Source organism: Oenanthe melanoleuca, chromosome 4 (assembly GCF_029582105.1).
Source record: "Oenanthe melanoleuca isolate GR-GAL-2019-014 chromosome 4, OMel1.0, whole genome shotgun sequence".
NCBI lineage: Eukaryota > Metazoa > Chordata > Aves > Passeriformes > Muscicapidae > Oenanthe > Oenanthe melanoleuca.
In genome coordinates, this window is record NC_079337.1 from 59,328,944 (window position 1) to 59,343,787 (window position 14,844).

The 14,844-nt window shown below is 38.0% G+C and overlaps 1 protein-coding gene across 7 annotated transcripts in view; it reads right to left on the bottom strand.

Moving 5' to 3' along the window:
* Positions 1-14,844, bottom strand: part of ABLIM2 (actin binding LIM protein family member 2) — a 122,979-nt gene that overhangs the window by 33,738 nt on the left and 74,397 nt on the right. For 4 of the 7 annotated variants that reach the window (XM_056489110.1, XM_056489108.1, XM_056489107.1 and 1 more), the window contains 4 exons: positions 12,408-12,466; positions 9,476-9,553; positions 4,821-4,967; positions 203-323 (listed from right to left, as the gene is read on the bottom strand). In XM_056489110.1, the coding sequence (XP_056345085.1) occupies positions 203-323; positions 4,821-4,967; positions 9,476-9,553; positions 12,408-12,466 (405 nt within the window). The remainder of the gene's footprint in view (positions 1-202; positions 324-4,820; positions 4,968-9,475; positions 9,554-12,407; positions 12,467-14,844) is intronic. The other 3 variants (XM_056489114.1, XM_056489109.1, XM_056489115.1) reach the window with 2 other exon arrangements.

The following is a 14,844-nucleotide window of genomic DNA, read 5'->3' on the forward strand; positions in this document are numbered from 1 at the left end:
TGCCTTGTTTTGTTTTCTTGGCTGCACACTCCTGAAGCATTTGTTTTCTTTCTCCCCACGGAACTCACTGTTCACCATAAATAAATCACTGCAATGAACTGCTATTCCACCTTAAAATCCTGTCTGCTGGAGTCAATTCCACTTACAACATAACAAAAGAATGGAAAAATCTGGAGAATAAGCAAGGCTGCTTTTGGATTACCTGGCCTGCTGTAGTGCTGAGGAGAATGGGAGGTGGGGGTGTACCGACCATAGCCCAGGGAGCCAGCAGAGCTGGGACTCGATGTCCTGTACTGCTTGAAAGATCTGTCATCCTGGTCACCCTTAGAGGAAGAGAGGAAATACACATCATTAGGGAAGAGAAGTAACTTCTCAAACAGGCAGAATTCGCCATCTCGTGTGTTCCTGTGCTGTGTGGATGGGAGTCCATGCTGCCCTAAGATTCCATGCAATCCCAATGAAATGAGTTGGCTTTCAGCACCTCCACCCCCAGTGTGACTGAAAGTGCTCTGCCAAGCACCAGAGAACGGTCATGTTGCCAGGAAAGTCAGCACATACATAAATTTAAAATTACAATTTAATTTGAAAAGGACTGTGAAAGTGTTGTTTCAGGACAGTGTAATTTCCTGAACAAATAAAAGTAGGTGGAAGATGAGCTCAGGTCAGCATGACAGTATTACGGTGACTTTGTACCCATATGAACAGATGTGTAATGGTTACAGACAACACAAAAATCAGCATTTGCTGGTTTCACTACATCATGAAACTCACTGTGCATAAAGTGCCCAGTGTGCCACACTATAACATGGTCATTACCCTGAGAAACCCAATATTAACACTCCTGTAGCACTAGCATTAATACTGCACCATTGTGCAGAGTCAGTAATACAATCAAATTCCCACTGAATCCTTGGCTTCAACCAGTTAAACCACGTACACACATTCTAAGCCTTTAATTTTCAACAGCTTGTTAAACTACAAGTGCAATTTGCAAGGGTCTTCTTAACAGTAAAAGCACTACTGAGTTAAATAGATGGGGAAGTAACTTCGTGTAAACTAGCTATAAAGGAAAATACAAATTTCCCCTTTTCGAAGACACATGAGAATTGGCTTGAGTTAACAACTTCGTATTAGAATGAATCAATGTAACCTGCAGATGCTCTTTGATGTAAAGTCATTCTCAAAAATGCTTTCCCTTTCCTATTCCAGTAGAAAAGCATGAAGATATGCTATAGTGTATCAAGTGTCAGTCACTTATCATGAATTTGGGGATGCCTTTAGGCATCTGTGTGGTTTCCACTGGATCATTCATCATTTAAACAAACTGTACATCTGACTAAGCCCTACCATCATCTCCCAAATTCCTATCAGAACAACTTAATTATGTCCATACATTCATCTTTAGATGAATTTGGCTTCTCTGGGACTATCCTTCACTCTACAGAGACATACAATATCCTCCTCATTATCATGAGGTTTTTCCTGTGGACAAGATATGCTCTGTCCCTTCAACGTTACCCCAGACCCACCAGCTGCAATTTCAGAAGTGGAAAATCAGTTTAGTATAGTGGCCAGCAGCATTACTGCTTGAGTATCAAGTTCAGAAGTAATGATACAAAAAGCAAAGAACAAGCCATGCCTTCCCAAGTGTGCAGTGTTCTGCATCCTGCCACCAACCCCTCCATGTCCAGCTCGAGATGTTTCCTTCCCAATGTACCTACATTGTGTAATACTCACTCTACCTTCCTGAAGAGAATTACAAGCAGTATTGCAATGGCTTTACAAAGCCTTGTAATAACATTTAAACATCACATGAGTGTCAGCTAATGGTCTGTGATGTGTACAATTGTAAGACACAGTGGAACTCTCCTCCAAAAAATCCCTGCAACCAAACTGGTGACAAGTTTGCAGATGATGATGCCCAAGCACCTGATCATGAACTCTTTAAAAAGAGACAGCAAGCACAGAGAAGCTGGATAACATGGGAGTATACACAAAGCATGGCAGTCCCAACCTCCACACCAGAATCACTTTTGGAACCTAATATTGGCAGTTTGGTAACTGAATTTAAAGGATATGATTATGATCTTCCAAAACATCAAATTTTCATATTGTTTCAGACCTTACCTTTGTGTATCTTGTGTCTCTGCAAGGAACAGCCTAGTTCATGTAACCAAATATTACATAAAACACACTTTTATTTTTAAACTGTCAAATAAATTACATCTCCAAGGGTTAACTTCTCTGTTAACCAGTTCTTAAAATTATTTACAATCCTTAATTCTCCATAATTACCAAAATTTTGCAATACATAAAATGGAGATAATGGAGAAATTAGCCAGACCCATGATATATAATTGAGTTACTGTATGGGACAATACATTATATGCTTTCACTGCTTCCAAAGAGATGTTTCTTGAACAATGACTATTATTCATTAATAATTAATGCACATCAAAATACACAGACCTAGAAGTTCAGGTATGTGCAAATGATTAAACAGTAGGTGTGCACAAATAGTATAAGTAGCTTAACTATTTGTGAAATAAAAAAATGAGAAGAAAAAAAGAAGTGAAATCTATGAGCATTAATTCGGATCAGCTCACAGCTTTAAATGTGAACATAAATCATATTTCCCAATATAATTTATTTAGTAGAGCTTGAAGAAGTGACCACCATACAACCTTTATTTTGGAAAGGAGAAACATGGATGACAGTGGAGACAGATGTATACAGATGACAATCCAGAAGCAGAGCACGTATTGAACACAAGTAACACTGAAAACCATAAATTATAAACCCCATGCACTGTAGAGGCAAGGGGTGAACCCCACAGTTCAGACACTGCTGGTTATCAATATGACCAGGATTATGCATCACAAAATGGGTCAGAATAGGAGAACAAAGGCATTGGGGATTACCTCAGTAGGTGTTGGAGAGAGCAACTGAGGTGACTGCAAACAGCAACACACAACAAATTAGTGATACAAATTCATGCATGATGTTACTTGTGAGAAGAATTACTTTTAAAATATCACTATCCATGTATAACACATGATACAGTTAGGAAAAACACCTGTCAATTAAGTTAGGGCAATTTTTCTTATTATCTGTTTTTAATTAAGTACAAAAGGACTAATATAGAAATAATTTCATATTAGTCTTTGAGTGATTTCTCTACTACAAAATCTTGCAGTGTGGTGAGACCAGTCCTGTGCCACAGAGGAGGGAACTTCTAGTTAAAGCAACTGCCTGAAATTACACACAGGCCATAATTAAATCTGCATTGAACAACCTCCAAAATCAGGACCAGAGCTGACCATTTTATGGGAAAGAAAAATTTCTGCACTATTTATTTTCAATTAAACATCATGTAATTTGACAACCTATTGCTCATTCTCCTTTCCAAATCAAACAGTATGTTTGGTTAATTGAGAAAAATCGACTGAAAGTATTGCAGCTGCAGGTAAGAAACCAGGATGCTGAAATTTGGGAGACAGGATTTTTTTCCCCTGGTAACATCTAGGATAATAAATATTTGGTGCACTGGGAAATGCACATGTTGGATTGCAAACACAGTCCATGTTTGGTCTGTGCACCTCTGCCAGGTGTGGATGTCACCAGGCACTCGAGGAGGGCCACAACCATCATCAGCACCAACAAATTTTGACATAGAAAGGAAGTGATTGTGCTCCTCAGGTTCAGGGTGAGGCAGCAGCTTTTGATTTGGTGAAATCAGAAACCTGAATACATTCAAATCCTTTACCAAATACAATTTGATTATTTTTCAATACCTTACAATGGAACTACCATGGTTCAGCACTGTGCAGAGAGGGATTGGAAGAAAGTCTGCAAAACCTTCCATATGCACTGCACTTCACCTGACAGTGGCACTGAGACCTCAGTGGTACTGATTAAGTGTAAAAGGTGCAAGGGATAGCATGACTAGGGCTATTATAAATATCATGACTATTAATTACAGCATTTATTTGTGCCCATTCACTTACACCTGGAGGAAACAAAGCAGACTTCCATGCTGGATTGTATGTATCTTGATCATATCAAGCACACAGTAAAGGCTTCATTTGTAAAAAATTAGCTAAAATTATAAAAGCAATAAGAAAGTCAAATGAAATGTAGGTATGTTCAGAGAAGGAAAGCTAACTTGCATGACAGGAGTTATATAAAAGTATGTTTCACAAAGCCCAGAATTAGTACTAGTTATTAGTATGTTAGTATTATAGCAAATTAGATTTCATTAGCACAAACTGTATCATATCAGCTCTGCATATGAAAAGGCTGAAGTTCATGCATGACACAAGGATGAAGTTAAGTAAGGGACACTTGAAAGAAATTTGTATACAGGAAAGTGAAATCATTGTTGTGTTACCAAAATAACATGGTACACTTTGATTTAAAAAAAAAAAAGAGTAAGACATTTGGCTTTGCTTCTCATTTTTGCATTATAATTAACAATGGCTCCTGTTTCGTTCTGCATGCAGAACTGCTCCCATGGAAAACATTTTAATTACATGTCATCTATTTAAAAAATGATCACAGAAAGCAATTCTTAAATTTCTACAAACTAAAAAATGAAATGAACAGAAATGAACATCTTGGGTTTGGTTGTTCTTGTTTTTTTTTCTTTTTTGGAAGGCGTTGTGAATGAATGGATGACATTGACTCAATTAACTAGAGCTATAAAAGTTACATTTTTTTTAAAAAAAGTTATGCACATGGTAATAGTTTTTGGCAACATGTACAATGATGCACATAAAACCTGAAACTCATAGTAAAAAAAAATACCCATGTTTCAGTACCTCCCCATAACTATGCCTGTCATCTGAAGAGTAACTGATATATGGAGAATAGGAGATCATATCTGGGCGGTCAATGTTATAGATGGCTTTATTTTTAGGAAGAGCAGCCAAGTCCCTGTAGTCAAGAATTTCATCTCCAAGCTTTGCCTAAGAAAAGGAGGAAAGAAAGCAGTGAGAATAAGAAAGAATATGAGCAGGATGCAATCAGACAAGGAAAGGTAAATGTAGGTAGGAAAGTCATAACCATAATAAACCAACTTTTTGTGTTTGTGAACATTTAAATCTCTTGTATTTACTACATAATGCCAAATATTACTGCTGTTTCTACCTTGTCACTGGCATTTGGCTAACAGGAAGAGCATGGCATCATTCCATTTCCCTGGTTATACCCCACTTACTCCTTTGGATGCACAAATAGATATAGGAAACAGATCCTGTAGTCTTTTTCAGGCAAAACACACTGAATTTTGAAGTGGTTTTGGTGTGCAGAATTCCCCTGCTGTAAGCAGTAGTGAATAATCAAATATGTATTTCAGCATATACTCTCCAGATGCTGAAAAGCATCAATCACCTCTTTGATCTTTCCCATTCAGTCATGTCCCACAGCTTCACCTCCTTTCCTGACTATGTCTACACAGCCCTTAATTATGGGGTACAAACCAGCAGATGATGGATTTGCACCACGGTGGAAGATCACAGATGTCACTCAAAGTTCAAATCCTCCCATGAGACTCACACAATCAGGAGAGGAAAAGGACACTGTGCTGGTCCCTGTTTTCCTCCTACTACACATATTCCAAAAGCCTAATTTATTATCAAGCTGCCACATTTGCACAGATTATCCTTAGGATAATTGCACCAAAACTGTATCCAGCACATACTATGCTGTAGATATGATGACAAGTTGGCCACATTCAGAGTGGAGAAAGGGGCAGTATAATTGTCTATAATTGTCTTGTTCCCACTTCAAGTTCTGCAGAATGATAAGCTCTTTGTTGGCAACAAAATGATGAGTGACTCTTGCTGTGCTCTGAAAATCTCAGTATGATCAACTATAAAACTGCAATAATGTTTTCCACAAAAGTACAAAAGCATCCAGAATTTACATGTGCAGTAATTCTGTTTTTCAAACCAGGACACTTAGTATGAGCTAAGAAAAGTTCAATAGGTTTTCCAGGGGAGTTTTCTATCAGGTTAATAATCCAGGAATAATTAAGTCTGACAACATTCAGTTATCCCTTTTTCTAAAACAATGCACGGATTTATGCAAACATAAACTACAGGAAAAGAAGGAAGATTACTCTTCAATAAGAAAGTAGAACAAGCTGCCATAACCATCACATATTCCCATCCTCAAAACTAACGAAAATATGTGTTTTAACCAAGCATGTGACTCCAGCACTCTAAAGATCTGACTTTGTTTGCAGTTCGTTTAAGAAGCTAAAGAGCAATGAAATAGTCCCTTAATGAAAATAAATCTGTCCCTACTGAGAAGCCAGAGGAGAGCTCTGATGCAGAGACAGGTAATGCAAAGGTAAAGAATCTGGCTGTGCCATCTGTCCCAGAAATACTTTGGGCAGCATTACACCTACAGGGAAGGCCAGAGGCTGTGATTTCAGTTAAGGTACCCAGGCTTTTGGCCATTATACTAGTGAATCCAAAGCAGTTCAGAAATGGGAATATTTAAATGTGAATTACATTCATTTTGGCTTTCCATCTAGATGTGCAACTTCCCCTTAGATTTCAGATCTTTCAGAGGAGTAAAGCTTATCTTGTTTTGTAATTCCTTTCAGTTTAGATATAACAGTGTGGGCAAATTTGGATGAAGAAACACCTTAGGGATAGAGTTGCTTTCTAAGCACTCAATTCTCCAAATATTGAGGCTACACTGTATTTTTATTTTATTTGTTTCACCTACATTCAATTATGTGAATGGAGTTCAAATCTGCTCAGGAAAACTCAAATTACATCTGAGAGGCTTCAAGCCATTTCTTCAGTAATTTGGTATTTTGGACTCTGGTAAAACCATGCTTTAAGTATAGAGTATCTATTTCATTTGGAATATGTAATTTTACAATCCTGTAATTGTGAATGTGATCTGTATAAAAATATAGTGTGATTTCTGTTCCTTGTATGAGAGCACATATAGCACAGCTATGTAAACTAATGTAAGCCTTCCAGTCAGATATATTAGTTTGGAACACCTAGTCATGTCTTAATAAAATTAAGCAAAGTATAAAGTATTTTTAAACCTTATTTAATGGCATAATTAAGAAATCAACAAATTCTTAATTAGGGACTCTGAAGGGTTGCCAGCACTGGGGCAAATTTCAGTCTGGATATGAAGTCATCCCAACAGGTCATGAAAAGATGCCCATCACCTTCAAAGGCACTGGCCTGTGCCCTCTCTCTGCAAGAAGACACCAAAGTCTGTCATCAGTAGATGAGGAAGAAGTGGTATGGCTTTAGTAAACCATCTGTATGAAGCACATTCACAGTTATGTAAAACAAACCTTTCTTCCCCTTTCCCTGTGTGACCACACCTGCCCTGCCATGGGGTGGAGTCCATGATGATGTCCAGCATTGCTCTGGATGGCTCTGGCAGTGTAAGCCCCATCAGCTCACAGTTCCCAAGACTGAACTGTTTTCTCCAAACTCTTCTGTACATTAAGTACTTCACAGAGCTCACCAGCTGGTAAGGTGTGATTTTACCATGGGTTTCATGATCTGAATCTCTGCTACTGCTGAAAGCTGCTGCCCTGTGTGCACCATCCCACCCTGCTCTGCCTCCTACATCACCATTAGAGGTCATGTGGACAGTTGGGATTTTTTTTTTCTTTTTGCCTCTTTGGTTGTCTGGAGGTTTTTCCTGGGTTATTGTTTAGCTCAGCCTCAAATTTGACTGCATATCTCTGTGTACACACTATTATTTGCAGCAAAGAGGAGATGGGAAGACATGGCCAGAGAGGAACAGGGCCACACGTGGGTGGGACCTTCCTTTCAGTGGCAGCAAGAATTTAGGTCTGGCAAAACCAACCACAAAGGCCCTCAAGACAAATCTTGAGCATGTCTGTATGTCATAACATCTCTGTAAACAGAAAACACATGTAAAAACAGATAGCCAAGGGACCACTGTGACAATATAGAAGTCAGTAACATGTTTTGAATTCTTTATTTTCCTGTTTGTGAAAGCCAAAATAGCATTTAATCAATCAACTAAAATCAAGTTTTCATAATTATGCACAGAGAGATGGGACAGATAGAACAAGAACTTGCACTCCCCTGGGGAATCTTTTTTTCTGACTGACTCATTTGCTAGACAACTTTGTATATTGCAGTACCAACATCAGAGTTGTGTCCTGATTTAGTTATAGCCTTTAAAACAAATAAACAAACAAAAACAGAAATGGAGAATTGAGGTTTGTCCTTGACTTAACAGCCAGTGAAGTGGATTTAAAGTTGTAACCACAAACATCAATAAAAACAGTACCTGCAGTTAGACAAATGTCTCCAAAAATATATAAATCTTAAGAGAATTCACATGCTTAAAAACACAATGAGATGGTGCATGCCTGAGAAAAAAGAGCTCATCTGGCCAAGGAAAGTGCTTACATGATAATAGGCTCCCAGCACAATGAACTGTCTTCATAATGACATTTCCTGGCTGCTAATAGACCACTGGTATTCACCAGCACTGAGAATCACTGATAAGCATTGAGAGAAGGGGCACTTGTTCAATCTTACTCAGATAAAGTGAATATTGTATTTAACTTTTATTTGAGGAAAAAAACCAAGTTTGGATCCAAAGCACCCTTTTGCTTGTCTCAGTGTAGGAGATAAAAGCCCTTAATATTTGTATAATAACCTCTCTGGAAGTCAATTGCATCTCCAGCAATTTTCTCAGTACATGGCTCTAACTGATGAGGATGCCCTGCCTACCTGAGGGATACTTGGCCAGGAGAAAGAAAAGCCCTGGAAATGCTGAAGTCCTGCAAGAGGTATCTGTATAGATTATACCACACTTACATTTTTTATCTGTTGCTGGTAACCTTGAGAATTTGGCCATGAAAACTGCACTACAGCAATTTTTGATCTTGTATTAAAAAAATAAATTCCTAAGAATTTATTATACTTGTTATTTTAAATTCTCTCAATGAGCTTTCCAGAGCACTTAATAAACTATGAACACATCAAAGGTCCTCTGAGTGAGGGACTGGCATTTGGCAAGGGCAGAGCCCTGCAATCACACACATTAGTGTTTTCATAAGCAATCAGATGCAGGTTCAGGAGCTCAATTTAAACAAGTTGTGTTCAAATCTAAGCTTGTAATCTACCTGTGGGCTGTACTGTTTACTTAAACCTTTCTTTTCAGAAAGAAATGTGGTATTCTGCATGCTTTGGTATAAGCCAGCTCTAGCTCTAGTGTAAGTAAGTGCTAAAAATACTCCACAAAAAATAGGAGGAAAATGCCACAATTCTGTTACAGAAAATGCAGTATTCAAGTATTTTAAACGTGAGAAAATAATTCCATTTTAGAGGAATCACCAGCTGCAGCGGTTTGGAGACACTAACTTTCCATATAATGTGCTAAATTGTAGGAGGAAGCACAAGGTTTTCCACATCCCACAGGACAAATTTCACTGGGAAATACTCACATAGATCACACGGCTTGGGGAACCTGATGTACTTGAAGCAGGTACAGAAATAATACTCTCAGAGGAAGTTCTAGTTTCCTATGGCAGGAGAAGTGAAATAGATAGGAAATACAGGAGAGTCAAAGATAATATAACTGCTATTTCAAGAAAAGCAAACTAAACATTTAATTTAATCAGTCTTTACCACTCAAAAGTAACATATTATAGAGAGCTCAAAACATGGAGTTAAAAATAAAAGAACACTTGCAGACAATAAATTTAACCTTTTAAAAATCCAAGAATTGTTTCACACATGGCTTTCTTATCCCTGCTCTTCAGAACAAAATGGCCCAGAGCATTTCTGGGTTGCCAGGACAGCCTTGGGCCACTATCAGAGACAGGTCAAGTGACAAGAGGATACAGTGACAATATTTTTACTGCAAGGTTATGCTGTCAAACCACTCTACATTGTGTCTGCCAAGCCAATCACTCACAGCAACACAACATGGAAAAGGACCTGGGGAATGATCATTTAAGACAGACAGTTTAATTAAACACTTCTTCTGCACTTTTCAGTTTTCCAGAACTTGTGTAAATGACATAAAAGTGTCACCAATACACTGATGTAATGTACAAACCATATTTCTTTTTCATGAGGTCCCTACTCAATGCAAAAGAGAAAAATAACTTTAGAAAATTATGCTATTCCAATGCTTTGAACCCTGTTAAAGCCAGTTTTGGATTACACTCAGGATTCCCAGATAAAGCTTCAGAGCTTCTTTCTGTGTCCTGAAAGTGGTCACGGGGGTCTGGCCCCAGGCAGCTGAGTTTGAGCAGAGGGGCTGGACAAGATGACATCCAGAGGTTCCCTTCAAGCTCTGGGTCTTTCCAAGGGCAGACAAGGGGTGAGTCATTTCTTCCTGTCCCCCCTTGCAAGAGCATCAGGGCATTCCCTTGGTTACTGCATTCCCAGTATGAGCCTTGCACGTTTTCAGTAACTGCTTTGAACTGCCCAAGTGGAAACCAGTACCAAGTGGTGTTCTCCAAGGGTCTGTACTGGGAGCACCCATGACCCAGAGAGTGGAATTGAGCACATCCTGGCAAACCTGCAGATGACACCCAGCTGGAGGGAAGGGATGCCATCCAGAGGGATCCTAGAGGCTTGGGAAGTGGGGCCATGCAAACCTCTCAAAATTCAACAAGGCCAAGTGCAAGGTCCTGCACATGGGTCGGGGCAATCTCCAATGCCACCTCCACAAACTGGGTGGTGAAGGGAGAAGAAGGACTTGGAGGATACTGATGGCTAAAGAATTGGATATGAGCCATCCCACATCTCACTCATGCTCTTTATTCTCTTCATGATCCATTACCCCTTTTAGCATCCCCATCCATGCCTGCTCCACATCATCTCCCAGCTTTTTCAATAAAACCTCACACCTTTTGTTGACTCTATTGCCTCTGTTAGTGCATTTTCTGTACTATACATTTTTCTTTTTCTTCCACTTACCTCATTTCCCTATATGCCTTTATATAAAACTTACTTTCCCTTGTTGCTTTGATTTCTCCTGTCTTTTCCAGTTTCCTCCCTTCTGCTTAAAATCTCACTCTCCCATCATCTTTCTTTATGCTGTCACTCTCTTTCACAACTTCTTTTTCCCCTCTACTCCATCTCCAAAGTTTTGGAGCATGCTGCCACTTTCTCCTTTTGCCTTTATCACCTACTTTAATTACATGCTGTTCATATATCTATATATAGGAAGATAACTTAAAAACAACAAACTGCAAGGTCGAACAGCAAATTTCTCAGGCAGTAGATCCATTCCAGGCTTTGCAAGTTATGTTGAAAAGTTCATTATTACTCTCTTTGAAATGGCATCCTTCCTTCTGGTTTGATTTTTTCATTAATGAATATAAAGATCAGAAAATATGAAAAACTCAAAGGAAAAGAAAAACTGCTAGGCTCAGGAAAATTATTTGATATTCAGAGCTTGTCATAAAGAACATCAGAGCAATCACTTCCCAAACACATGGGCACAAAAACTACAGCCAAGATCCTTTAGGGTAAAGACCAAACAAATTTTATCTTTTTCAAACTGTAATTTAGTCAAAGTTGGACTTTCTAACACACCAGATTTAACAAGCTTTTTATGGATGCTGCCTGCTGTTCTGACTTGTCCCATGTGCCTTCCTCCAAGCCTTGAACCAAAGCAGAGCTTTTCTGAACAAGGACACCAAGGGTACCACTTGGAGCATCAGAGAACATCAGAAGTGAAAAACCCACACTTGGCCTCTGCATTAAATGAGACAGTTGTAACTCATTCCCACCACTTCAGAAGGATCATTAATTCTTCATGTCCTAGGGACAGTTTATTTATCTGCTAATCTTGTAATTATTCAAGTTGCCAGAATTCCCCTCTTTTCCCCTTGCACACAGAGAGGTGCACAATCATCCAACTTAAGGAGATACTTAAAGCCAGAGATTAAATTCAATTGTGGCTGGCTTGCCAACATTTTAGAAACAAATAATAAAATGGAAACTCCAAGGAGATTTCTTTCTTGTAAAAACAATATAGTGAAAGTCCTCTGATCTTTTAAGTTCAGAGCCACATGAAAAAAAGAAGAGGTCATGAACTGATAACACCATAATCAGACAGAAGTTAATTTTTAACTTTTTCCTCTTATTCATATGTTCACATTTTTCCTTATTCAGCTTATATATATATAACTCTTAGGTCAACATTATCCTTAACCTGAAGCTTTAATCACTGATTAAAAGCAGAATATTTATATTACATGATTACATTTCATTAGCCAACTAGATTCCCATCATTTAAAATTTAAAATTACAGCAGTGAAAAATTTCCAAACCCTTCCATCCATGCCTGCTGCTGCATAAAAACCTGAAAGAGAATATGTCAATCAAATAACACTGGGTAAAAATACAGTTTTTTACCTTGTTTTTTTCTTCAGCCTTTGCAGCCTGTCTACAAACTGGATGCCAAATGGATGTTCCTGTAAAGTAAATTTAAAGTTCTGCTTAACACAGTTCCATGATAAGAACCTTAAAAAGTTCAAAATAAGAACTTTATAAAACCCTCCTACAAGGTTTTATAGGACATAGGTTTCTGACTACTTCCCCTGCTAGTGCAGGATACTTTCAGAGGTCAAGATCACAACCCCTCAGTACCAGTGAGCCTGATCACAGGCATTTGAAAGGCTTCAGAAAGCTACTTGTACTTCAGTATGGCAGACCAACATCAAAATCTGAGTCCTGAGAAGTGGGATGTGGGATCTCTGGAGCTCCACCAGTCCAACCTCCTGCTCAGGGCAGGGCACTACAGCAGGGCTGTGTCCAGCAGGGCCTTTCTCCAAGGATGGAGTTTCCACCACTTCTCTGGGCAACCTGTTTCATGGCAATTTTATTTCTTTATATAGAGTTAGAATTTTCTGCACTCTTATGATACATATTTTTGCAATATTCAGGTTTGGGTCATACACAGTAGCACACCATAGTGGGATGGAATAGTACTGTACCATGTAACCCTAGCTAAAAATCCAGCCTGTCTACCATTTATTCACTGTTCCAATCTTGCAGTTCTCATATTTTGTCTCTTCTAAGTCAGCTACTAAGGAACTGCATAAATCAGGGGAATGTCCATCCTGGAGGAAGCAGGAGATACTGAATGACCAATCCTCTGTTGCACACAGGTATTGAAATGAGGATCTTGACAAGATACAAGTGAACAATGAGTGTGAGATACAAACTTGAATAGTTTTGCACTAGTCACAAAGGAAAAAAATTATTTCAAAAAGTTGAACATGATGTTCAAAATAGCGTCCAGTAGAAGTGGAATGTGCATAATGATGTAAAATAAAATAATTATTTGCAAGTTTTAATAGTAAGAAGGAATCTTTATGTTTATGCCATTCTGAGCTCAGACATGCCACAGATAAAAGCTCCAGAGTTAAACAATGTGAGTGCACTGCAACTTCTGCCTGAATAAACTGGAATCTGAGAACCTTTGCATGATAAATATTTAATGTTTATACTGGGTGGAGAGTATCAAGAAGAGTTATTGGAAATGCTTTGTTTTCACAGCAGTTTGATAGTTTTCTAACTAGTGGATTTTGGAAAAAAGATAGAAACAGAAAGTCTATTTCCCAGAAGACAGATGGAGATCATTAGAATTTATTTCACAAAAATAACCCAAATGAACCCAGACTGTTGCAGTAAAAGAGTACCTTTAAGTACAGACCAAATAAATTAAGTTTACTAAGGTAATGATTTTTTTTTTGTTACTGAATGACTAAGGAACATTTTTATAGCACCTCTAAATTTAATGCTAAGTTGTTTTCCACTTACAAGGGATCTGAGCTTGCCCCATTTGCCCCATAAACTGCTTCAAATTGTCCCAATGGATTTAAGTATTTAGATCACTTTTTTTTTTTTTTTTTTTTTTTTTTTTTTTTTTTTTTTTTTTTTTTTTTTGTTGCTTTGTTTTTAACTATTCCTGTCTATAGCCAAGCAACACTGTGTGGAAAACTTTTTCATACTGTAGAAAAGAAAGTCCTTTCACCCAAAAGCTGTCTGTTGGATGATCAATGAAGATTTCTGCTAAGGAACATGCAACACCTAAAGCAACTTTACAGTAGTTTATTAAGAGGATGAAGAACACATTATAAAACTCTGGGCTCCAACATTTTCTAGTATTTTACGAGTTAGGCAGTCCAAATAACTGATCATAGATCTTTCATGGCAATAAATCCAGGTTCTAATGGAAACTGCTCTCCATGTGAAGAGAAAAAGGGTATGATAGTAATCTGGTGTAAACATTCCATGCATCAGAAAATACAGTAAGATGGATCCAAATCCATAAAACCCGAGCATACCTTGCTATTATTTGAACTAATAATCAGAACAGCACCTAACAAATGTCCACTCTTACAAAAAATGGAACTTAAAAAGAAGACTGACTGGCAAACATGTTTCAGAAGGGTTGAAATCAAGAAACAAATCTGTAGTTTGATGTACTTTTTAAAGCACTGATTTCATATGGGATTTTAGAACTGCTAAGATCCTTTTCAACCAGAACTGCAGACTTTTTGGCTCCTGAGGGAAAATTCATGAGCACAGACAAGTATCAGTATGTCCTTTAATGAACTAGTTCTTGTTGCAAACCAAAGTGACAATAAAATTGTCATTTAAAATAAAGTACTAAACCATAATTAGATCTTACTGAGACCACTGTTGTTTTTTAAATAAAGTCTAACTTTTCCAGCTTAAGGAAAAATTTAAAAGTATACTTATAGAAAACCATGGACAATTGCAAAGTTGTAAACACAGACCTGGGCAGGCATGTGATTTTAGGATAATACACCAGTCTTGCTGT